Consider the following 24,792-nt stretch of genomic DNA (forward strand, 5'->3'; position numbering starts at 1 on the left):
ATGCATCTGTTCATCCATCGGTTTCATCCATCTGGTCAATATGTTTCTATCAATCCATCCATCCTTCATCTATCTTTTAATCCATTCATCCGTTCTTCCATGTTCCATATAGCATTTCATATTTCTTTCTTTTTTATCTGTCTGTCCATATATCCATCATCCATCCTTTTGTTCATTTGTCATTTTCCATCCATCTATTCAACCATCTGTCATTTTTTTATCCATCCATCCATCCATCCATCCTTTCTTCTTTTTTTCATCCTTTCATGCATCTACCTATTTTTACATCCATTTGTCCATTTAACCATCTATTCTTTCCCATCCATCCATCTATCTATCCATCCTTCTTTTCTTCCTTCCCTTAATCCTGCCTTCCTCTCTTTCTTCTTACCACGCATACACAAACACACCATGTTTCTGTTCACCCACAGATCAGTGACGAAGTTGCTGGAGGATCTGGTATATTTTGTGGTGGACATTCCCAGCAGTGCTCAAGACGTGCTGGAGATCACAGTCAACAAGCCAAACAGAGAGCGACAGAAACTCATGAGAGAGCAGAACATACTTAAACAGGCATATATGATTTTGCTCATCTAAGATGATCAGATTCTAGTCCCAAAATCTACAGTTTATCATTTTCCTCTTTTCTGTAACTGGACAGATTTTCAAGCTGTTGCAGGCCCCATTCACTGACAGTGGAGATGGTCCTATGCTACGATTGGAGGAGCTTGCGGACCAACGCCACGCCCCCTTCCGTCACATTTGTCGCCTTTGCTATAGAGTCCTGCGTCATTCACAGCAGGACTATCGCAAAAATCAGGTAACGCTATGAAATCCTTGAAAGTTCGTGAATCTGGGGGGAAAAATTCAAGGCCCTGGAAAGTTTTTGAAAATATACATACATAGATACAGGTCATTGAAAGTGCTTGAATCTATTTTATGCGAGAAAAAATCCATATTATTCCTTGTGTAGTGTAGGGTAATATCATAAAAATTCAAGCCTTTTAAGCACACGTGCTAAACTGTTCGCTTTAAATGCTTATATCTTCTATTTGCGAATGTTGATTCATACCAAAATGCTTTTTTGTTTAGTTGTGTTAGACAAACGAAAACGTCTCGGGTTACGTATGTAACTGTTGTTCCCTGAGAAGGTAACGAGGCGCTGCGTCTCCCTTGCCATACTTCCTGCGTCCCTGTAGCGCCATCTTTGGCAACATTTCAGATAGCGATATACTTCCTGGCTCCCGCGTCCCCCATGTCTTTGTTGTTAAGCCTCACCATTGGTTGAATTTGATATACACATTCAGATGCAATTACCCCTGGATGCGTCCCCAAAGTGTCACCGCAGTGACGCAGCGCGAGTTCCCCTCGAAAGGGAACTGTAACAATGTATCTTTAAAGGTAGCACAATGTAACCTTGCTATCACTTGAAATGTGTCCCCACATTTAGTCCTTGAATTTGAGGGTAGTGGACCTGGAAAGTCCACGAAAGGTCCTTGAATTTGAAGTTAACTAAGGTGTTGGAACCCTGGAAATTCCAATGAGATCTATCTAAACTAAAATACACCAATTCATCTGCAAAATAAAGGCTGAATTACACTACACAACTAATCAAATCTAAGACTTTACAATACCTGTCAACTTTGTAAATGGCTACACAAGAAAACAGTGTCTCTCTTATTCTATTTCTATAGGAGTACATAGCAAAACAGTTTCGCTTTATGCAAAAGCAGATCGGATATGATGTGCTTGCTGAAGACACCATCACAGCCCTTCTTCACAATAACAGAAAGCTTCTGGAGAAACACATCACAGCAGCTGAGATAGACACATTTGTCAGCTTGGTGCGCAAGAACAGAGAGCCAAGGTCTGTGTTTATATGTTTGTGTTTTGTAAAGAGATACCAGATTTATCTCCATAAAAGGTCTTTATATATTAAAATGTTTCATTTAATTTGTCATGTTAATGATAGACTGATCAAGTTGTATGTTTTTTTAGATTCCTGGACTACTTATCAGATCTGTGTGTGTCCATGAATAAGTCCATCCCGGTTACCCAAGAGCTCATCTGTAATGCTGTGCTGGATCCAGCCAATGCAGACATCCTCATTGACACCAAGTACAGCCCCTACCTTCTGTTATTCATTGCACATTATATTCAGTTTTGGTCTACACACTATAATACTATGTTAGATTATGCCAGCGAACGTGATCCTGATTGAGAGTTAGGAGAAATTGAATATTGTTAGTTAAACATAAAACAATAAAAGTCAGCGGAAAGCCTCTTTAATGAAAGGAATGCCAACATTTGTGTGTGTATGTGTCAGGCTGGTGCTGTCCCGGTTCGAAGTGGCAGGAGCGGTGCTCGGCGAAACCGCTGAGGAAGAAGAGGAAGATGAAGAGGAGGTCTGGCTGTTCTGGAAAGACAGCAGAGGAGATGGGAAGAGCAAAAGCATTAGAGAACTGGCACAAGATGCCAAAGAAGGACAAAAAGAAGACTATGAAGTTATCAATTATTACAGGTATGCACGCACACACCTACGTTTTATACTAAAGTTCCAAAATTTAGGCTCACTTGACTAAAAGAATTTCATGAGCTGTTTGCTTTGAAGTTCAACCTCAAGAATCTGGTTGATAAAATGCCAAGAGTACATTTATAGTCAGAGTCGAGTGGACAGTGCTCCGACATATGGTGCAGACGCACTTCCGGCGACCAGAGTTCGAATCCCGGCTTAAGGTCCTTGGCCGATCCCATCCCCTCTCTACACCCTGTACTGTCCTGTCGTCTCCTTAAAGGGGAGGTTCCATTTTATTTCATGCATTCGGACTTATTAACACAGTTTAAGAGTTGGTTTCCTCATGCTAAACAAATGCAAAGTGTCAAAAAAGCAGTTGGAAGTGCCGAATGCACTTGGCCAGGATTCGTACAAGTTTCGGACAGGTTTTTTTTCGAATATGGGTCCAGCTGACTTTTCAGGGATAAGCTATACGTATCACTTCTTTTTATGGGCACTTGCCCTGGAAAACCACGCCCACACGTCAATCAGCGGGAGAGAACCGAGGACACTAAGTTACAAGCATCACTTCACGCGACAGCTTTGTTTTATATCAAGACTCAACAATGGCACGAAAGAAGAAGTGTGTTTTTGGATGTAAGGAGAAGAAAGCCAGCATTATGGAAACAATGGATATCGTTTTTTATCCGGGGTAGCAAGTGAGTTTTGCGTGTGTGTTTGTTTAACCATTATTTCATTGAAAAGTCCTAATCGGGTTATGAGTTGCATGCTGTACGTAAGACTTCTGTGTTATGTTATCCAGTCAGCGTTGTATAAAGTGTTGACTCGTGACTCGCTCCTCCCGCAGTTCGTAACTCCTCCTTCAGATTTTTTTCGTATGTTATCGGAAAGAATCGATAAAGCTAAATCTGTCTTTTATAAACTGATAAAACTAAAGACTCTTCGGAGATATAAAGGATGTAATACTACTCTATAGTATATATATATGCATCACAAATAAAGAAGTGACCCTAAGCTTTTGAACTTTAGTGTGCAAGCATGTGCACACACACACAGAAATGTGATGCAAAATGGCTTTATATTCCGAACAGTACTTGAATACTAACATCTTTCTGCCAGGTATCAGCTGAATTTATTTGCACGGATGTGTCTGGATCGACAGTATTTGGCCATCAACAAGATTTCGGCCCAGCTGGATGTGGATTTAATCCTGCGCTGCATGTCAGACGAAGATTTGCCCTTTGACCTCAGAGCCTCTTTCTGCCGTATGATGCTGCACATGCATGTAGACCGTGACCCTCAGGAACAGGTGACGCCTGTCAAATACGCTCGGCTGTGGTCTGAAATCCCTTCAGAAATTGCCATTGATGAGTAAGCGATTCCCTTGGTAGTCAGCTTATGTGGGTTATTTGTGAGTGACAGGTGATCGGATTTCTGTATTTTCCTAGTTACGATAATGATGGAACATCGCGTGATGAGGTGAAGGAGCGCTTCTCGCAGACGATGGAGTTCGTGGAGAATTACCTGCGGGATGTTGTGTGCCAGAGTTTCCCGTTCTCTGACAAGGAGAAAAATAAGCTTACTTTTGAGGTGTGTCACCCATTTTTTTTTTTACTGTAAAACATGACAAATATTTGAGGAGTTTGGTTCCAAAATGCAATAAATCCATTTTGAAAAATTTCGGTAAAAACATGTTTTCTTTACCAAGAAAGTGACAAGATGAAAACTCATTTCTGTTACAAACTTTCACATAGCATCTTTAGGTTATAAAAACATAAAAATTCTAATATATAATTTGATTTTCAAAGATTTATTATAAAAAACCATGACATGTTTTTTTTTCAAAATGCTATAAATCTATTGAATCAATATATAAATGTGCATTTATCTTTGCCATGTTATATTCGATTTGATACACCGATTAAAAAAATAAACATTAATGGCATTAATCAAAACACTTACTTTGTCATATTAATAACACTGTCATTGCTGCTGTCATCCTTGAGACGTTGTAACTGAACTTTTTTCACAGCAATCAGCTGTAAAATTTTTTGGTCCTGCTCGATTTTCGTTGGCTTCTTGAAAAATAATGAAAAGTTTTTCATAAGATCCCCTGAGATCAATGCGTTAGCATGATAGAAGCTTGATGCTGTCGGGAGAACAAGCACCCGTCTCCCGAGTGCCTCTCGCATAAGATTTTGATGGCTTACGTTTTTTTCCTGTCACAGAAAACCACCACAGGTTTAGCAATGCCTTAAAAGTATTATTTTGTTTTTGTTTGTTTGTTGATCACGAAGTACAAGATGAGGAAAACTAGAATTCTGTGTGTATTCAAAGTGCCGCCATTGTTGTTTACAATGCGTGGAATGGTGCGCTGTGATTTGTTGAGCGGATTTATTGCATTCCGCAGAAAAGGAGGACTAGCGTTTATTGTGTTTTGGGAAAAAAGGGAGAAAAGATGACAGAATAACACGGCGGATATTGGATTTTAAATGTTCGTTTTAATACTGACCTGATACAATACTGATTTTGGCAGTAACTCATTTTTTTTAAATGGCGTTTATCGCGTTTTGGAACCAAACTCTTCATTTGTTTTGCTGTGTATTTTTTTAAACGCACTTTTTCACTGTTTGTGCTATAGGTGGTGAACCTGGCAAGAAACCTTATCTATTTTGGTTTTTATAACTTCAGCGACCTGCTGAGGTTGACAAAAATCCTTCTGGCCATCCTGGACTGTGTCCATATCAGCACCCCCTTCCCCATCAAGATGGATAGAGATCCTGGCAAAGGTCAGATTTTTTATCCAGTTATGGGCCATAACTAGCATACATCTGAGCATACCATATCACTTAAGTATAGTCATGCATGACACATGGTCAGATGAAATAAACACGCTTTTTTCGTCTATAGGCAGTAATGTGATGAGGTCCATTCACGGGGTAGGAGAGCTGATGACTCAGGTGGTGTTGAGGGGCGGTGGGTTTTTGCCATCTACGTCTCACAACCCTCCTAACAGAGATGAAGTTAAGACCCAAACTGAACCTCAGAAACAAGACATACTGGTGATGGACACCAAACTCAAGATCATTGAGATCCTGCAGGTGTCAAAATACATTGTAGTCTATAACTAAAACACAATATTATAAAGAAATGTATTATAATCTTAGTCTTTCCTTGTCATGTATGTAGTTTATTTTGAATGTACGCCTGGACTACAGGATCTCCTGTCTGCTATGCATCTTTAAGAAAGAGTTTGATGAGAGCACATCTCAAACAGATCCATCTATAAACCAAGACACCCCTGCCAGTGTTCAAGGTAAAGTAAGCCGCTATATTTTCGTAACTGTACTGTATCAAGTCATGTACAGTGCTTTGTGAATGACCTCGGTCTTTGTTAGGCGCACTGGACTTTGAGCACATCGAGGAACAGGCGGAAGGGATTTTTGGAGGAAGGTAAGAACTAAAGTTGTGTGATGAATGTTTGATGTAAGTGCATTTGTGTACATGTTTGTATGTGTGTGTGTTTGTAGTGAAGAGAAGACTCCTTTGGACCTTGATGATCATGGTGGCCGAACATTTCTGAGAGTTCTGCTGCATTTGACCATGCACGATTATCCTCCATTGGTATCACGAGCCCTACATCTCTTGTTTCGACACTTCAGCCAAAGGCAGGAAGTCTTACAGGCCTTCAAGCAGGTATTTGTACCTTTATTTAACCTAATATAAGTACAAGTTGCTCAAGTTTAGAAATAAGAACGTTGTCCCATTCTGTATATACTGTATATACACTCACCTAGAGGATTATTAGGAACACCATACTAATACTGTGTTTGACACCCTTTCACCTTCAGAACTGCCTTAATTCTAAATGGCAATGATTCAACAAGGTGCTAAAAGCATTCTTTAGAAATGTTGGCCCATATTGAAAGGATAGCATCTTGCAGTTGATGGAGATTTGTGGGATGCACATCCAGGGCGGAAGCTCCCGTTCCACCACATCCCAAAGATACTCTATTGGGTTGAGATCTGGTGACTGTGATGGTAATTTTAGTGCAGTGAACTCATTGTCATGTTCGAGCTTTGTGACATGGTGCATTATCCTCTGGAAGTAGCCATCAGAGGATGGGTACATGGTGGTCATAAACGGATGGACATTGTCAGAAACAATGCTCAGGTAGGCCGTGACATTTAAAACGATGCCCAATTGGCAGTAAGGGGCCTAAAGTGTGCCAAGAAAACATCCCCCACACCATTACACCACCACCACCAGCCTGCACAGTGGTAACAAGTCATGATGGATCCATGTTCTCATTCTATTTATGCCAAATTCTGACTCTACCATCTGAATTGTCTCAACAGAAATCGAGACTCATCAGACCAGGCAAAATTTTTCCAGTCTTCAACTGTCCAATTTTGTTTGGGAGATGAGTGGTACCCGGTGGGGTCTTCTGCTGTTGTAGCGCATCCGCCTCAAGGTTGTGCGTGTTGTGGCTTCACAAATGCTTTGCTGCATACCTCGGTTAATGAGTGGTTATTTCCGTCAAAGTTGCTCTTCTATCAGCTTGAATCAGTCGGCCCATTCTCCTCTGACCTCTAGCATCAACAAGGCATTTTCACCCACAGGACTGCCGCATACTGGATGTTTTACCCTTTTCACACCATTCTTTGTAGACCCTAGAAATGATTGTGCGTGAAAATCCCAGTAACTGAGCAGATTGTGAAATACTCAGACTGGCCCGTCTGGCACCAACAAGCATTCCACGCTCAAAATTGCTTAAATCACCTTTCTTTACCATTCTGACATTCAGTTTGGAGTTCAGGAGAATGCATTGAAGCAACTGCCATATGATTGGTTGATTAGATCATTGCATTAATGAGAAATTGAACAGGTGTTCCTGATGATTTTTTAGGTGAGTGTATAATACAGTATATACAGTACTGTGCAAATGTTTTAGGGCACGCTCACATTATTCCAATCAAACCACGCCGATCGCGTTTGACCCCTAAAGCCTGGGCGTGGTTTTTGGTAATCGCGCCCTGGCTGACTTGCAGAGGTGGGCTTGAGCTCTTCTTTTCATTTTTTGATGAAAATATTTTTCAAATCTACTTTTGGAAAGAAAGCAAATGTTCTGTTTGATTCACTCAGGTTCAGCTCCTGGTGACGAGTCAGGACGTGGAAAATTATAAGCAGATCAAATCAGATCTTGACCAGCTGAGGTCTATAGTAGAGAAATCAGAGCTGTGGGTGTATAAAAGACAGGGGTCCGACTCAGGATTGGATGCTGGGGAGGTCACCAATGAAGCTCATCACAAGGTCAGGACATGTTCCTTTAGTATTTCACCAAATTAATATTAGAAGTAACATGATGATCGTAAACAAGCTTTTGTGCTCTGACAGGGTGACAAAAGCTCCAGTAGATCAGACAAACCCAAAGCAGAGAGCACCAGCAGCTCAAACTACAGAGTTGTGAAGGAGGTGCAGTCGGTGTTTTCATGAACAATTTGGATATTCTGTGGAGTCAAGTATGCGTTTGCATGTTGAACATCTGTGTGTGTGTGTCTAGATCTTGCTGAGGCTCAGTAAACTGTGTGTCTTGGAGGGAATCTCAGGGAAGAAGAACAAAAAACAACAGCAGCGGCTCCTCAGGAACATGGGAGCGCACAGTGTCGTCCTGGAACTGCTGCAGATCCCGTACGAGAAGGTGCGTGTACGGCTTCTTTTGTTTAGATCAAATCTTTTTGTTAAATTGCTGCTTACTTGTTTTATACTGTATGTGTGTTTGTGTACATTTTAAAGGGGGAAGATGTTCAGATGCAGGAGATAATGACTTTAGCCCATCAGTTCCTGCAGAACTTCTGTGCCGGAAACCAGCAGAACCAAACTCTGCTCCACAAACACATTAACCTGTTCCTCAACCCTGGGGTAAGATGGCACACAGACAAAAACACACAAGTGCATAGGGTTAAACTGCTCACCTGATCCCTTTCTTTTTCTGTATGTAGATTCTGGAGGCAGTGACCATGCAGCACATCTTCATGAATAATTTTCAGCTGTGCAGTGAGATTAATGAACGTGTGGTGCAACACTTTGTGCACTGCATCGAGACGCACGGACGCAGCGTCCACTACCTCAAGTTCCTGCAGACCATCGTAAAGGCCGAGAATAAATTCATCAAGAAATGTCAAGACATTGTGATGGCTGAGGTCTGTGGGCCAGACACAGATATTGATATGAAACTTAAATCCAGCTCCATGCCGTGTTTGACTAGACAGCTTTTTTGTCAGTGAAGTGTTTTTGTGTGTTTGTGTAGCTGGTGACGGCAGGCGAGGACGTGCTGGTGTTTTATAATGATCGAGCATCTTTTCAGTCATTGGTTGTAATGATGCGCCTTGAGAGAGAACGGCTTGATGAAAACAGTGCGCTCAGGTAAATAGATGTTTTTGTGTTGTTTTATATACCCTATTGTGTTATAAATTGTGTCTTTTTTTTGATGGTCAGATCAGACCGGTACTAACTAACATTTTCTCTGCAATTTTATATGTTTGTATGTGCACGAAAAGGTCCATTAAAGGAATATTCAAATTTCTTAAAAGAAAAATCCAGATAATTTACTCACCACCATGTCATCCAAAATGTTGATGTCTTTCTTTGTTCAGTCGAGAAGAAATTATGTTTTTTGAGGAAAACATTGCAGGATTTTTCTCATTTTAATGGACTTTAATAGACACCAACAATTAACACTTAACTCAACACGTAACAGTTTTTTTCAACAGAGTTTCAAAGGACTATAAACAATCCCAAACGAGGCATAAGGGCCTTATCTGGCGAAACGATTGTCATTTTTGACAAGAAAAAAAAAATGCCCTTTTAAACCACAACTTTTCGTTTGGGTCCGGTCCAGCGCGACCTAACGTAAATGCGTAGTGACGTAGGGACGTCACGTGTTACATATATAAAACGCACAATTGCGGACCATTGTAAACAATAAACTGACACAAAGACATTAATTACAACGTAGGAACGGTCCTCTTTCAACACACTTGTAAACACTGGGGCGGAGTTTCGCGTTCGTCTTCTGTGACCTCTTGACGTCATGACGTATTGCGTGGTGTCACCTGGCGCATCACGACCAGATCTAGACGAGAAGTTGTGCTTTAAAAGTGTATATTTGTTATTTTTCTTGTCAAAAATGACAATCGTTTTGCTAGATAAGACAGTTATGCCTCGTTTGGGATTGTTTATAGTACTTTGAAACTTTGTTGAAAAAACCTGTTAAGTGTTGAGTTAAGTGTTAATTGTTGGTGTCTATTAAAGTCCATTAAAATGAGAAAAATCCTGCAATGTTTTCCTCAAAAAAACATATGCTGGATCCCAAACCGCCTACTTCCATACTATGTAGTACGTAAAAAGCGCTACTTTACGTACTATATAGTATGGAAGTAGGCGGTTTGGGATCCAGGGATAATTTCTTCTTGACTGAACAAAGAAAGACATCAACATTTTGGATGACATGGTGGTGAGTTAATTATCTGGATTTTTCTTTTAAGAAAATTGACTATTCCTTTAAAGGAATTTCTTCATTATTGTACACTGCAAAAACTGACTTTATTACTTAGTATTTTTGTCTTCTTTTTAGTACAAATAATAAAAAATTATTAAAAAAATAATAAAATAAAATTTAATAAAATAAGAAAAAATATACAATTTAAGTGAATTTGTGCTTAAAACAAGTAAAAAAAAAAATCTGCCAATGGGGTAAGCTAATTTTTCTTGAATTGTTTTCTTACCCTGTTGGCAGATTTACCCTGTTTTTTGCTTGTTTTAAGCACAAATTCACTTACGTTTTTGTCTTAAAACTAGACTTATTTTCTTAGGTCATTTGGCTCATCAAAAAATGCTTCTTTATTTAAGAATTTTTAGATATTTGTACTGAAAACAAGACAAAAATGCTAAGTAAGAAACTAAGTGTGCACACTGCAAAAAATTATTTTCAAAAATTTCTTAGTAATTTTGTCTTGTTTTCAGTAAAAATATCGAAAAAATCTTAAATTAAGATGCTTTTTCTTGATGAGGAAAACGACCCAAGAAAATAAGTCTAGTTTTAAACCAAAAATATCAAATTTAAGTGATTTTGTGCATAAAACAAGCAAAAAATCTTGAACGTTTTTCTTAAAGGAACACGCCCACATTATGGGAATTTAGCTTATTCACCGTATCCCCCAGAGTTAGATAAGTCCATACATACCTCTCTCATCTCCGTGCGTGCTGTAACTCTGTCTGACGCAGCCCCCGCTAGCTTAGCTTAGCACAAAGACTGGAAATGCATGGCTCCAGCTAGTATACTGCTCCCAATAAGTGACAAAATAACGCGATCATTTTCCTATTTATGTGTTGTGATTTGTATAGTCACCACGTGTACAAATAACAAGGTGATATGAGACACAGCGATCTTTTAACAGTATACATACTGAGAACTATATTCTCTGAAGACGAAGCACTGCCGCATGGGCGGAGTGATCTGCTCGCAGCACACGAGAAGCCCCTGGTGAGGAGCAGAGAATTCGGTCAGAGTTGTGCAAATCACTCCGCCCATGCGGCAGTGCTTCGTCTTCAGAGAATATAGTTCTCAGTATGTATACTGTTAAAAGATCGCTGTGTCTCATATCACCTTGTTATTTGTACACGTGGTGACTATACAAATCACAACACATAAATAGGAAAATGATCGCGTTATTTTGTCACTTATTGGGAGCAGTATACTAGCTGGAGCCATGCATTTCCAGTCTTTGTGCTAAGCTAAGCTAGCGGGGGCTGCGTCAGACAGAGTTACAGCACGCACGGAGATGAGAGAGGTATGTATGGACTTATCTAACTCTGGGGGATACGGTGAATAAGCTAAATTCCCAAAATGTGGGCGTGTTCCTTTAAACACTAAATTCAAGAAAATTTAGCTTTTTTGCTTGTTTTACACACAAAATCACTTAAATTTGATATTTTGGTCTAAAAACTAGACTTTTTTTCTTGGGTCATTTTGCTCATCAAGAAAAAGCATCTTAATTTAAGAATTTTTAGATATTTTTATTGAAAACAAGACAAAAATACTAAGAACATTTTTTCTTACATCATTTTTTGCAGTGTATAGACAGTTTCAGCAGTAACAACAAAAACAAGTGGCTTTCGTGGTCAATACGTAACTTCCGGTAAACTCCGCTAAGAATAAATAACAACAAAGTACTTTAAACATAGTTTATTTATTAAACAAGCAAAATAAACAACAAGTAGATTACTTAGGAAACCAACACATTTGTTAATTTCAACAAGGTATTTGTTTAAGAGTTCAGTTTAGCACCTGAAACCGTCATATACATCTAGGTTGGATGATTTATCTTTCATAAATGATTTATTATATAAATGTATACTTTTGCACATTTTGGATGTAGGCCCCTGCATAAAAATTTAAATCAACCCTGTGCCTCTCCTTGGATGTCTGCAGATCTAAACTAGATGTTTCGTATGTGTTCTTTCGGACTGATGTTTGGTGCCACGACCCTCTCTGTTTGACATGTTAAATATTTGCCATTATAAAGAGATTATACATGTTTGTACTTTATGTGATTTTGTGTACTTAAAACCCGACACTTGCAGGTATCACATCCACTTGGTGGAGCTGCTGGCTGTTTGCACTGAAGGAAAAAACGTCTACACTGAGATCAAGTGTAACTCTCTGCTTCCTCTCGATGATATTGTACGTGTGGTCACGCATGAAGACTGCATCCCTGAGGTGTGTGTATTTGGCTTCATGGATGAAAATGTATCATTAAGTCACTGCACATCTCTAAAGACAAATGAAGATATCACTTCATATAGTAGGGTGTGTCTGTGTCTTCAGGTGAAGGTGGCCTATGTGAACTTTCTGAACCATTGCTATGTGGATACAGAGGTTGAAATGAAGGAAATCTACACCAGCAATCACATGTGGAAACTCTTTGATGATTTTCTGGTGGACATCTGCAGAGTAAGTCAAGATATACGTAAAGGGTACCTATTGTGCAAAATCATTTCTCATTAGACATGCTGTTTTGATTATCTTGTTAATGCGACATCACACTGATAAGGCCCCGCCCACAGACACGAAAAAATGAAGTTTTTTCTTCCACCCATTTTGACATGCTGTAATAAATGAACTTCACACATTCTGGTCATACCTGAGACTTATATAAAATAGCTTTAACAATGGGCATAATAGTTGCCCTATAATCGGTTATTAGGTGTCATATTATAATATGTTAAAGATCTTATTGGTAATAACAACCCCCTTGGCTTTTTGTAGGTTTGCAATAACACAAGCGATCGAAAGCACGCAGACACGGTCCTGGAGCGCTATGTTACGGAAACCATTATGAGCATCGTCACAACCTTCTTCAGCTCACCATTCTCAGATCAGAGCACAAGCTTGCAGGTGACCATCACATCCATTATTCCAGCTCAAGCACATCACTTGGACTGCGTTTGTTTGACTTTCTTTGTTTTTTCTCTCTCTTTCTGTCTCAGACGCGTCAGCCGGTGTTTGTGCAGCTTCTACAGGCAGTGTTTCGCGTTTATCACTGCAACTGGCTGCTCCCGAGTCAGAAGGGAAATGTGGAGGCCTGCATCAAAGTGCTGAGCGACGTGGCTAAGATTCCTCCCGAATACAGTCAGACATGCCACCATTTACAGTCTTCAAATAATAGTGTGAAGTAAATAATTGTTGTGTCATAAGAACATATATTATGCAAAATCCACTTTTGTCTCAGATTGGATTCAAAGAAATTTTAACTGCAAAGCAGTAGCTCTTTTGCTTTTAAAGGGACACACATGAGAACAGTGCTTTTTGGACATGCTGTAACAAATGATCTGTGGGGAATTTTGAGCTAAAACTTCACAGACACATTCTGGGCACACATGACACTTATATTACATCTTGTAACAAATGGGCATAATATTTGCCCTTTAATCGCAATACAGCAAGTGACAACAAATGACAATACAACAAATATATAAAAGTGGATACATTCTGCCTAACACTAACGGCATTGACTGAGCGGGCGGTTCACATTTCGCGTCTGAATACGCATGGAAAACGTGACTGCAACACTTTCCTCCTTCTTTTCAACATGCTTTCCCGATGCAGCATTTGAAACAGTTGAAATTTTTTTAACTTGCTGCAGTGCCGACGCGCCTGAAAAAAAGAGTGCGTGCCGCTCTCTATTTGAGCACGCTTGCAGCGCATCTACATTCAAAATACTGCATTTACACCCGCTAAAGATGTGAAACGCCCCTAATGCTACATCACGGGGCATCACGTTACTCGCTCTAGATTACTCGCGGGATTTAACTTTGTGTCATGCAAATTTTTTGCTTGAGTTGAATTTTTCAACTTGGACGCAGGCGCGTTTGAGGCGAATAGCGCGTGTTTTCGAAGCCATCGCGCCGCCCATATCGCATCATTTGCATTGACTCGCATGAGGAAGCCTCTGATCGCGTCTCTACATTGACTTTGTCTGTAATCTACACGCGCAAATTGTTGAACCTGTGTCTGTTTCTAATGCTACATACACACCAAACGCGGGGCATCGCGTTACTCGCTCTAGATTACTCACGGGATTTTACTTTATGTCATGCAAATTTTTGGCTCGAGTTGAATATTTACAACTTGGACGAAGACGCGTTTGAGGTGAATAGCGCGTGTTTTCGCGGCAAACGCGTCGCCCATATCGCATTATTCGCATCGCCCCGCACGAGGAAGCGTCTGATCGGGTCTTTGCATTTGTATGTAATTTCCTTGCGCAAATCCTTGAACTCGCGTTCGGTGTGAACCCACAGTAACAGTTAGAAAGTCGATTTACTACAGTACGATTTGTTTTTTTACGATGCATTTTTATATATAGCCAAAAAGCAACATTGAATGTCATTGTTGGGTTTGAATATTCGATATAAACATTAACCATGAATCTGTGTGTGATTTTTGTCTGTTGGATAGCTAAAGGCAGAGCTATAGCTATTCCGGTGGATCTTGACTGTCAGGTGAATAATCTGTTCATGAAGTCCAACAACATAGTGCAGAAAACTGCCCTCAGTTGGAGACTTACAGTCCGCAATGCTACACGAAGAGATTCTGTTGTGAGCACCTCCAGAGACTATCGAAACATCATCGAACGGCTCCAGGTGAGCGAGAGATACCTGTAGTACATTCATCAAAAACTTGATGCCTAACTTGGGTATAGTTGTTGCATAGGTGATGTAGAGTGTTAGTAGGTAGTAGTGCTATAATTCTCTTCCATTCAGATTTGAGCTACTTTGTCTGTCTTGCCAAAAACAACTTGTTTCTGTAGTAATTCTGATTTGTTTTCAATTGTTTTGCCTCAGTGCCTTACTTTGTTAGTGTGTATGGTATGTGTGTGTGTGTTTGTGTATTTGTACATGTATCTGCGGTAGGATATAGTTTCTGCTCTGGAGGAACGCTTAAGGCCTTTGGTACAGGCTGAGCTGTCTGTACTGGTGGATGTTCTCCATCGTCCAGAACTGCTGTTCCCCGAGCACACCGAAGCTCACCGCAAATGTGAGAGCGGAGGATTCATCTGCAAGTATGTGCTTGATACAAAATTACTACATCACTGCTATTTTACATTAGATTTTAAAGGGCACATGTTAAAGGAAAACACCACAGTTTTTTAAAATTTTACTATGTTCTTACCTCAACTTAGATTAATTAATACATACCCATTCTTTTACAATGCGTGCAATTAATTTTTGTACAGCGCGTCGTGAATGTGTTAGCATTTAGCCTAGCCCCATTCATTCCTTAGGATCCAAACAAGCATGAATTTAGAAGCCACCAAACACTTCCATGTTTTCCCTATTTAAAGACTGTTACATGAGTAGTTACACAAGTAAGTATTGTGGCACAAAATAAAACGTTGTGATTTTTTTATGCGGTTAAAAATAAGAACGATATTGTATTGCGGAAGAGCACTTAGTTAGCAGCACTTCGACCTCGGGCGAAGTAATATTGACGGAAGTTTGAGCGAGGGGGGAATTCAAATCATTGAATCGCGATGAAGATGCATTAAGAAAAAGAAATCACAATGAAGATGCATTGAGAAATAAAACAGCAGATATATTTGATATACTTCAACATAGTCATCCCTAGTTGTGTGATTTATATGAGTACGCTCTTATCTTCCCTTTATGCAAGTTGATCAAGCATACCAAGCAACTGCTGGAAGAGAATGAAGAGAGGCTTTGTATTAAAGTCCTACAGACACTGAGAGAGATGATGACCAAAAACAGAGGATACGGGGAGAAGGTATTTAAAATAACATTAAATATATATCATAATTATTTTGATAACAACATAATTGTACCATACAAAATCAGATGTAAGGTAAAGACAAAGGCAAAAGTAGTATGCATACAGTGTACTGTATGGATCTGTGGACAACATCCAAAGTTGGTTGAATAAGATGCATACTATCTTCTGTTGTTTGCATGTTTGATCTTAATTATAAGTGCAAGTGCTGATAAAGCATGAGCTGTCATGTCACTACTGGCTTCATTTGATAAGTGTTGGCTTTTTATTAACCCCGCCCCTTCACTCCTCTTTTTCAGCTCATGGGATTTGATGATGAGATGGATGTCACGGAGGTTGTCCTCTTTTTGTCATTCATCCCATTTATCCCCTATTCATTGCTCTTCTTTTATTTCTTACATCTTATCTTATTTCTTTTTCATCTTTAAGTCTCAGTGAGAGATTTGTTTATGTTATGGATTTGGATTTTAACGTTATTATTAGCATTGTACAATTCCAGAGTCACTTTTATTTAAGCTATTGGGTTTTGTTCATTAGCCTCAGATGCAAAAGCCGCTAAACGCCACCTCCATCAAAAATGAGATAATGATATTGACCGAATGCTCTCTGTACATATAATACGTTTATCAAATACTTTCCCTGAAAATACCGGCGTCAGGCCATTCAGAAATACCTGTAAGTTAGGGGGAATCACAGGGTTCCCACGTGTCATGGAATTTCTGGAATATCATGGAATTTTAAAAGGTCTTTTCAAGACATTGAAAATCAGGGATTTTTTTTGTCAAAGTCATGTTGCTTTAAATTTTAGTTTCCATTCATGAAAATGTAATCCACTTGTTAACTTGTGACGTAAGGAATACTGTTTCCAGGTCCAAGCCTCCATTACTACAATTCAATCAGCTGTTTATTGGCACTGTTTATTAATTTCACGCATTTAAAGGCAGGGTGCACAGTTTTTGAGAAACGCTTTGAAAAAGGGAGTCGCCCCGAGTACCAGAACACACTTGTAGCCAATCAGCAGTAAGGGGCGTGTCTACTAACCGACATCGTTGTGTTGGGTTGCATATGTGTGGCGCGGGTCTATCAAAAGAAGGTCCAGATTCTATTGGGGCTTTCAGATATCGTGCACCCTGCCTTTAAGCTAAATTTTTATAAACTCACTCTGAACACTATATTATCCAGTCTCACGGCATCCCAGACATAGGTCATGGAAATTCAGCGTTTTAGTCAGGGAAAAGTCAGGGAATCTGACATTTGACTTATGTGGCATTCACACCAGACACGGAAGAGGTGGCAAGCGCGAGTGATTCACATGTTAAGTCAATGCAAAGACCCGCATAGGCATCTTGCGGCGTGGTACGCTTGAATGGCGCGGTGCAAATGACACGGAAGGCGCGGAGCATGCGGCGCCGGGGGGCGCATTTCACACAAATTGACCGTTGCCTCTGTAAACGCGCGAGTTGAAAAATCGGAACTTTGATGGATATACGTGCCACGTTAACCAATCAGGAGCTTGCTCTAGTAGTGACGTGATTACAGGGAGCGAGCAGAGTCACAGAAGACCCTCCCATGATGCGTATTTCCGCGAGTAAAGCGAGTATGAAGAGAGTTAACTCAAAATGTTCAAGCGTCCAACTACGCGCAAAATGGCACATTTTTGCCGCCTATACCGCAGCTGGTGTGAACGCCACATAGGAGTGGGATACCCGGAATCCGTTAAATGCCATGATACGTTTTCAGCAAAGTCCTAAAAGTGCACAAAAAATGGATGAATCACAGCGCATGTACAGCGCAAGTTTTTAACCTGGTTAAATTAGGTTTACCAAATATATTAGGACATTGGCCAAATGTTTGAGCCTTTCTTTACCTTTATTCAGAAAGGACTATGTGACTGCATACTTTTTCAGAAATGTACCAATGAAATTACTAAAGTGACATTTGTGAAAATAGGGCTTTTTAATTACTAATAACCTTTTCGTTGCCATTAAAGTGAAATAACTGAACCTAAACATTAGAGCCTTAAAGGATTAGTCCATTTTCTTAAAAGAAAAATCCAGATAATTTACTCACCACCATGTCATCCAAAATGTTGGTGTCTTTCTTTGTTCGGTCGAGAGGAAATTGTGTTTTTTGGGGAGAACGTTGCGGGATTTTTCTAGTTTTAATGGACTTTAATAGAGCCCAACATTTAATACTTAACTCAACACTTAACAGTTTTTTCAACGGAGTTTCAAAGGACTCTAAACAATCCCAAACGAGGCATTAGGGTCTTATCTAGCGAAACAATTGTCATTTTTGACAAGAAAAATAAAAAATATGCTCTTTTAAACCACAACTTTTCGTCTAGGTCCGGTCCAGCGCGACCTAACGTAAATGCGTAGTGACGTAGGGAGGTCACATGTTACATATATAAAACGGACATTTGCGGACCATTGTAAACAATAAACTGACACAAAGACATTAATTAGTATCAGTTGGCATACAACAACGTCGGAACGGTCCTCTTTATCAAAACTTGTAAACACTGGGGCGGAGTTTCGCGTTCGTCCTCTGTGACCTCTTGACGTCATGACGTATTGAGTGGGGTCAGCTGGCGCATCACGACCGGATCTACATGACGAGAAGTGGTGCTTTAAAGGTGTATATTTGTTGTTTTTGTTGTCAGGAATGACAATCGTTTTGCTAGATAAGACCCTTATGCCTCGTTTGGGATTGTTTATAGTCCTTTGAAACTCCATTGAAAAAACTGTTGAGTGTTGAGTTGAGTATTGAATGTTGGGCTCTATTGAAGTCCATTGGAATTGGAGCAATTCTGCAAAGTTTTCTTCAAAAAACACAATTTTTTCTCGACTGAACAAAGAAAGACATCAACATTTTGGATGGCATGGTGGTGAGTAGATTATCTGAATTTTTCTTTTAAGAAAATGGACTAATCCTTTAATAAAAAATGCTCATTTACAAGAAAACATGTCTGACACACTTAGAGGGTTTTGCATCTGAGCTCTTTATATGTAAAAATAATGGCATAAAAATCTAAATTAGTCCGTTAGGCCCAACAAATGAGTAGACAACATTTTTGCAAATGGTGGCTACTTTAAAAATGCTAAAAGTATAAATATAACATACTATTGATTTATTTTGAATTGTTGTAGTCATAATATAACTCCCATTTTCATCTGTATTGTACCGAGCCCCTAAGGTGACATTGGAGTAAGTTTAGTTTCGTGTGCTCACGCGAAACCTTCATGTGCAGAATTTTGTGCGCACGTGAAACTAAACTTTATTTAATTTTTGCTCCGTGTCCCCTTAGGTGCTCCATAGTATTGTTCTATATTAGTTTAAAAGATTTCACTACTATAGTGATCCTAAACCTTTGATTGGTAGCAAAATACAAGCCATAGGTTTACCGGGAATATTAACAAAAATCTTTTCTGTACTCAATCTGTCCTTCAGCTGTTTTCATTTTCTTTGTAAGTCTAATGCAAGTTATAATCTGCTTTCATAGCCTTACTAACAAAGTAATGCATGCACACCATTGCTGATGAACTGTCACAGTATAAATCTGTGAAGTCATGATCACTGAATCATAAGCATGCTGCTAGTATATAGTTCAAGATGATGCATGATCATGCTTTACTAACACTGTGTTAGTGTTCTGTTGTCAATCACTTAGGTGGTGGATGTCAGTCTGCCACCCAAACAGCTGGAGGATCGGAGGAGGGTAGGTCACTCTGGTTTCACCTCACTAACGTCACCCAACTTGTCTCTCTAACTACACATCTATAATTTCGCCTTAGCGCAAGCATGCATGAATTTACTGCATGCACTCTCCTGCAAAACAATAATCATCTTGCAAATGTCTTTATCTCATTGAAAAGCAGTTGAAAATTGATGGAATAAAGGATTGCCGCCAATGTACTACGCTGATCTTTATGGATATTTTTACTGTACATTTTCCAAAAGCATCTCTAGAAGAAGTGCCTAGTGGGCAAGCTAAGCGTGCACTGATTAAAAAAAATCATATTTATGCAAAATAAATGCACAAACTCTCTCATTTAATACAGGGGGAAGCGCTGCGGCAGCTGCTTGTCAATCGTTACTATGGCTTCAGAAGTGGTGGACGGAGAGAGAGTCTGACTTCTTTCAGTAACTCCGCCCTGACCAATGTAGTAGGACCAATCAAAACTCCGCCTGGGGGGTTCAATTTCCACTGTACTTCGTTTCCAATGTGTTTTCTGTGTGACTAAACATTTGTTTGTGTGGCTTCAGGGGGTTTGAGCAGGGCTGAAATGTCATTGATGGAGGTACAGTGTCATCTGGACCGCGAGGGGGCGTCCGACCTGGTCATCGATCTCATAATGAATGCCACCAGTGACCGCGTCTTTCACGAGAGCATCCTATTGGCCATTGCACTGCTGGAGGGCGGGAATACCACTATACAGGTCACTAAAACCATGTCCATAAGACGAAATCAGATTATAAAAATAATTTTCAAGAAAAAAAATTCTTAGTATTTTTGTCTTGTTTTTAGTAAAAATATCTAAAAATTCTTAAAATAAGATGCTTTTTCTTGATGAGCAAAATGACCCAAGAAAATAAGTCTAGACAAAAAAATCTAATTTAAGCGATTTTTTGCATAAAACAAGCAAAAAAAATCTGCCAATGGGGTAAGCAAAAAAATCATAAACATTTTTTAAACACTAAATTCAAGAAAAACTCAAGAAAAATTTGCTTACCCCATTGGCAAATTTTTTTTTGCTTTTTTATGCACAAAATCACTTAAATGTGATATTTTTGGTCTAAGAACTAGACTTATTTTCTTGGGTCGTTTTGCTCATCAAGAAAAAGCATAAAGCATCTTAATTTAAGAATTTTTTGATATTTTTACTGAAAACAAGACAAAAGTACTTAGACATTTTTTTCTTAAAAATCATTTTTTGCACTGTAGGGAAAACACATACTGATAATACTATATCATTCTTTCAAATGTAAGCATCTGCCAAATGGATAAATAAATATTAAAGAAGGTTACTTAAAGGGATAGTTCCCCCAAAATTGTAAATTCTGTAATTATTTTCTCACCCTCATGTTGTTACAAACAATTATGAATTTCTTTGTTCTGATAAAAACAAAGGAAGATATTTTGAGAAATATTTGCACCAAACCAATGAAAGGCCCCATTGACTTCCATAGTATTATTTTTGTCAATTGGGTCTCTGATTAGTTTGGTTACAAACATTCCTCAAAATATCTTCCTTTGTTTATCAGACCAAAGAAATGTATACAGATTTGAAACAACATGAGGGTAAATGATGACAGAATTTTTATTTTTGGGTGAACTATCCCTTTAATCATGTATAATTGTTCATATTTGTTTGTCCTTACTGATGACTGAATGGAAATCTAAAAGTTATATTAGTATTTGTTTTGCGTATATTTATATTTGTATTGCAGCATTCCTTCTTCAAACGTTTAACAGAGGACAAAAATTCAGAGAAGTTTTTTAGAGTTTTTTATGATCGAATGAAAGCAGCTCAGCTGGAGATTAAAGCCACAGTGACCGTCAACACCAGTGACTTGGGCAACAAGCGCCGTGATGACGACGCTCCAGACAAAGATACCCCACAACGCCGAAAAGGTCCATCTCACCATACTATCTCTCTAGTAATGACATCTATGATCATATGTGGGTCTGTGTTCCTGTAGCTCAGTTGACAGACTCTTGTGCTAACAGTGGAGAACACTCATATTGATGATTTTCATAAATTAATAGACCTAGACACCAGTGGCAGCTCGTGACTGCTCATCCGAGGGGCGCAAATTCAAAATTTGTGTTCGGAGTGTCATGTGTGTTGCTTGTGTTTTCAAAATATGTGTTTGTTGTATCATGTGAACCATGTGCATCACGTGTTTTGTCAAAATGAGTGCCTGCTGCACATACGTTAAAACCGTTTATGATAAAAGAAACGCTCACGTTCACAAAATACACACAAGACCCTCTCTTAACAGTAAACTCTCATTACGCATGAGATTATGCAAGTATCTGGCAAACGCGGGTGTCTCTTTTATCATAAACCCTCTAGACGCGTCAATTATTTTGACAAAACAGGCGACGCACATAGGACCACTCGACGCGCAGAACACACATTTTGAAATTAAGAACCACACACATGACAGGCTACATACATGTTATGACGAACTTCGTATCGAGCGCCCTCGAACAAAGAAGTCACCGGTAGCCACTGCTAGACACAAATTTAGGCATGCATGTATGATGTCATAAACTTGTTTGCAAGTTATATAAGACTATGATAAGAACTGTCGAAATGGTTTATCCCTTTTCAGGTAAAGAATCAGGTGTGGTGGTGACAGATGATGCTCGCGAGCAGCTGTTGGAGGCGTCTGCTGTGACCAAAAAGGCTTTTGGTTCATATCGACGAGATGCTGATCCTGAAGAGGCTTATGGCACTGCTGATGGTGACAAAGGGGGCGGGGATAAAGGAACAGAGCAAGGGGAGATGAGCCCTGTTATTCTCATCATGCAACCAATCCTGCGCTTCCTACAGCTACTGTGTGAGAATCACAATCGAGACTTGCAGGTGTGTGTGTGGTCAGGTAACAAGGGTTCAGATTAAAGGCACTGTGGGACTTTTAGAAGGATCTCTTGACAGAAATGCAATATAATATACTATCGGTGGTGTAAAAAGACATTACACAATGAACTGTATTGTTTTTATTAACAGTTTATGTACATACAGCACTGGCGTGTCCCCTTACATGGAAGTCGCCGTTTTACGCCATCATGTTTCGTTAGTAACCCTAACGGAAAAACTGGCTTAAAGTGCGCGTTTGCACATTATGTTGTCTTAGACGATGACGTGTTTGTCTTGTGGCGGCTACTGTAGTTTACCTATGTGTTTTCGAAAGGACTGAGCCGTTAGTTGCAATTCACAATCTCACCGCTAGATGCCGCTAGATTCTACACAGTGGACCTTTAACTCTTTCTCCGCCATTGACGAAATATCAGTTAAAGAAAACATTTGCATGAAAAAATGTGTTCCAGATGAGTTTTTATGGTAATTGTAATACCGCGATTATCTACTAGATGGACTTACCCAATTTATAAAAAAACTGAAACAATTTTTTTTTTTTTATTTTACACTCCGTGTATGTTTTGATAATCATTCTGAATCTGATCTCTAACAAAATCCCTTTACAAAAATGACACATAAAAAACTTCTAGGGTTAGGTATGTAGAAGCTGCATCTCTCTTGCCATACGTCCTGCGTCCCTATAACGCCGTCTTTGGCAATATTTCAGATAGCGATATACTTCCTGGCTCCTGCGTAACCCTGTCTTTGTCGTTAAGCCTCACCATTGGTTGAATTTGATATACACATTCAGACACATTTACCCCTGGAGGCGTCCCCAAAGTGTCACAGCAGTGACGAACTGTAACAATGTATCTTCAAAGGTAACACGATGTAACCTTGCTCTCACTTGAAATGTGTCCCCACATTTAGTCCTTGAATTTGAGGGTATTGGACCTGGAAAGTCTTTGAAAGGTCCTTGAATTTGAAGTTAACTAAGGTGTGGGAACCCTGTGTATGTATGCCAGTAACTTTGTTTCTTTCCTGCAGAGCTTCCTACGTTGTCAGAATAATAAAAACAACTATAACCTGGTATGCGAGACCCTGCAGTTTTTGGATTGTATCTGTGGAAGCACAACAGGAGGTCTTGGGCTGTTAGGCCTTTATATCAACCAGCATAATGTGGCTCTTATTAATCAAACTGTAGAGAGTCTCACCGAATACTGTCAGGGACCCTGTCATGATAACCAGGCATGTAACTAAACATCATTACCATAATCAACACATTTTTCTTTTCAACGCATAACTTTTCCTATAATCTTCAACATACCCACTTTCCATACTGAATGCTATTTATATCTAACTGTGTTTATGTGTCACTGTGCAGAATTGCATCGCCACCCATGAGTCCAATGGGATAGACATCATTATTGCTTTGATTTTGAATGATATTAACCCACTGGGGAGGAAAAGAATGGACCTGGTCCTGGAACTAAAGGTACATGGCTTTATTCTCAAATAACAAATAAACTTCTGTTGTTTTAATGAAGATGTGATTAATGTGTGTCCTGTGTAACACATTTATTATAACCACATTCGTTTAAAGTGAGAGCCAGATACAGAAATCTTTTAAATACATTTTGGATGCATTTTAGATGTGACATTGACCTCAATTTTTGCTTTAGTGATTCTAAGGTCTTCATAAGCAAGTGTGTAAAACATTATTTGTCTTTAACTTTAGAATAATGCATCGAAGCTGCTGCTGGCCATCATGGAGAGTCGTCATGATAGTGAGAACGCAGAAAGAATCCTGTACAACATGAGACCAAAAGAGCTGGTGAGACAGCGCACCTAAAATTTCTGTCCTCATCAGTTAATATTTTTGTTTTATTGGAGAAAAGAAAGTCATACAGTTTTGAAGCTATTTGGCTTTGTTGTCCAAGGTCACATTAAACAAATATCATTATAAGTCACACGGGTATATTTGTAGCAATAGCCAACAATATTGTATGGGTCAAAATGATAGATTTTTATGCCAAAAATCATTAGGATATTAAGTAAAATCGTTTTCCATGAATATATTTCCTATCGTAAATATATTTTAAAAAATTATCATTAGTAATATGCTTTGCTAAGATCTTCATTTGGACAACTTTAAATGCGATTTTTCAATATTTTGTTTCTTTTATTGCGCCCTCAGATTTCAGATTTTCAAATAGTTGTATCTCGGCCAAATATTGTTATATCCTAACAAACCACACATCAACAAAATGCTTAACTATTCACCTTTTTAATGATGTCATAATGGGGGCGCACAACTCGGAGGTATCGTAAACCG

General features: G+C 39.2%; 1 protein-coding gene across 1 annotated transcript in view; it reads left to right on the top strand.

The window, feature by feature from the left end:
• Window positions 1-24,792, top strand: part of itpr1a (inositol 1,4,5-trisphosphate receptor, type 1a) — a 64,097-nt gene that overhangs the window by 18,340 nt on the left and 20,965 nt on the right. Inside the window, 33 exon segments of the mRNA XM_073870347.1 lie at window positions 432-573; window positions 662-820; window positions 1,695-1,867; window positions 1,999-2,118; window positions 2,327-2,521; window positions 3,635-3,886; window positions 3,964-4,105; window positions 5,157-5,304; window positions 5,426-5,616; window positions 5,705-5,831; window positions 5,914-5,968; window positions 6,046-6,211; window positions 7,662-7,829; window positions 7,914-7,991; window positions 8,080-8,217; window positions 8,313-8,438; window positions 8,519-8,719; window positions 8,827-8,942; window positions 12,162-12,297; window positions 12,406-12,531; window positions 12,847-12,975; window positions 13,068-13,209; window positions 14,536-14,720; window positions 14,991-15,134; window positions 15,745-15,861; window positions 16,164-16,199; window positions 19,538-19,585; window positions 19,929-20,306; window positions 21,319-21,502; window positions 22,210-22,463; window positions 23,505-23,705; window positions 23,842-23,952; window positions 24,196-24,291. Of these exon segments, the coding sequence (XP_073726448.1) occupies window positions 432-573; window positions 662-820; window positions 1,695-1,867; window positions 1,999-2,118; window positions 2,327-2,521; window positions 3,635-3,886; window positions 3,964-4,105; window positions 5,157-5,304; window positions 5,426-5,616; window positions 5,705-5,831; window positions 5,914-5,968; window positions 6,046-6,211; window positions 7,662-7,829; window positions 7,914-7,991; window positions 8,080-8,217; window positions 8,313-8,438; window positions 8,519-8,719; window positions 8,827-8,942; window positions 12,162-12,297; window positions 12,406-12,531; window positions 12,847-12,975; window positions 13,068-13,209; window positions 14,536-14,720; window positions 14,991-15,134; window positions 15,745-15,861; window positions 16,164-16,199; window positions 19,538-19,585; window positions 19,929-20,306; window positions 21,319-21,502; window positions 22,210-22,463; window positions 23,505-23,705; window positions 23,842-23,952; window positions 24,196-24,291 (4,984 nt within the window).

This window comes from Misgurnus anguillicaudatus, chromosome 8 (assembly GCF_027580225.2).
Source record: "Misgurnus anguillicaudatus chromosome 8, ASM2758022v2, whole genome shotgun sequence".
NCBI lineage: Eukaryota > Metazoa > Chordata > Actinopteri > Cypriniformes > Cobitidae > Misgurnus > Misgurnus anguillicaudatus.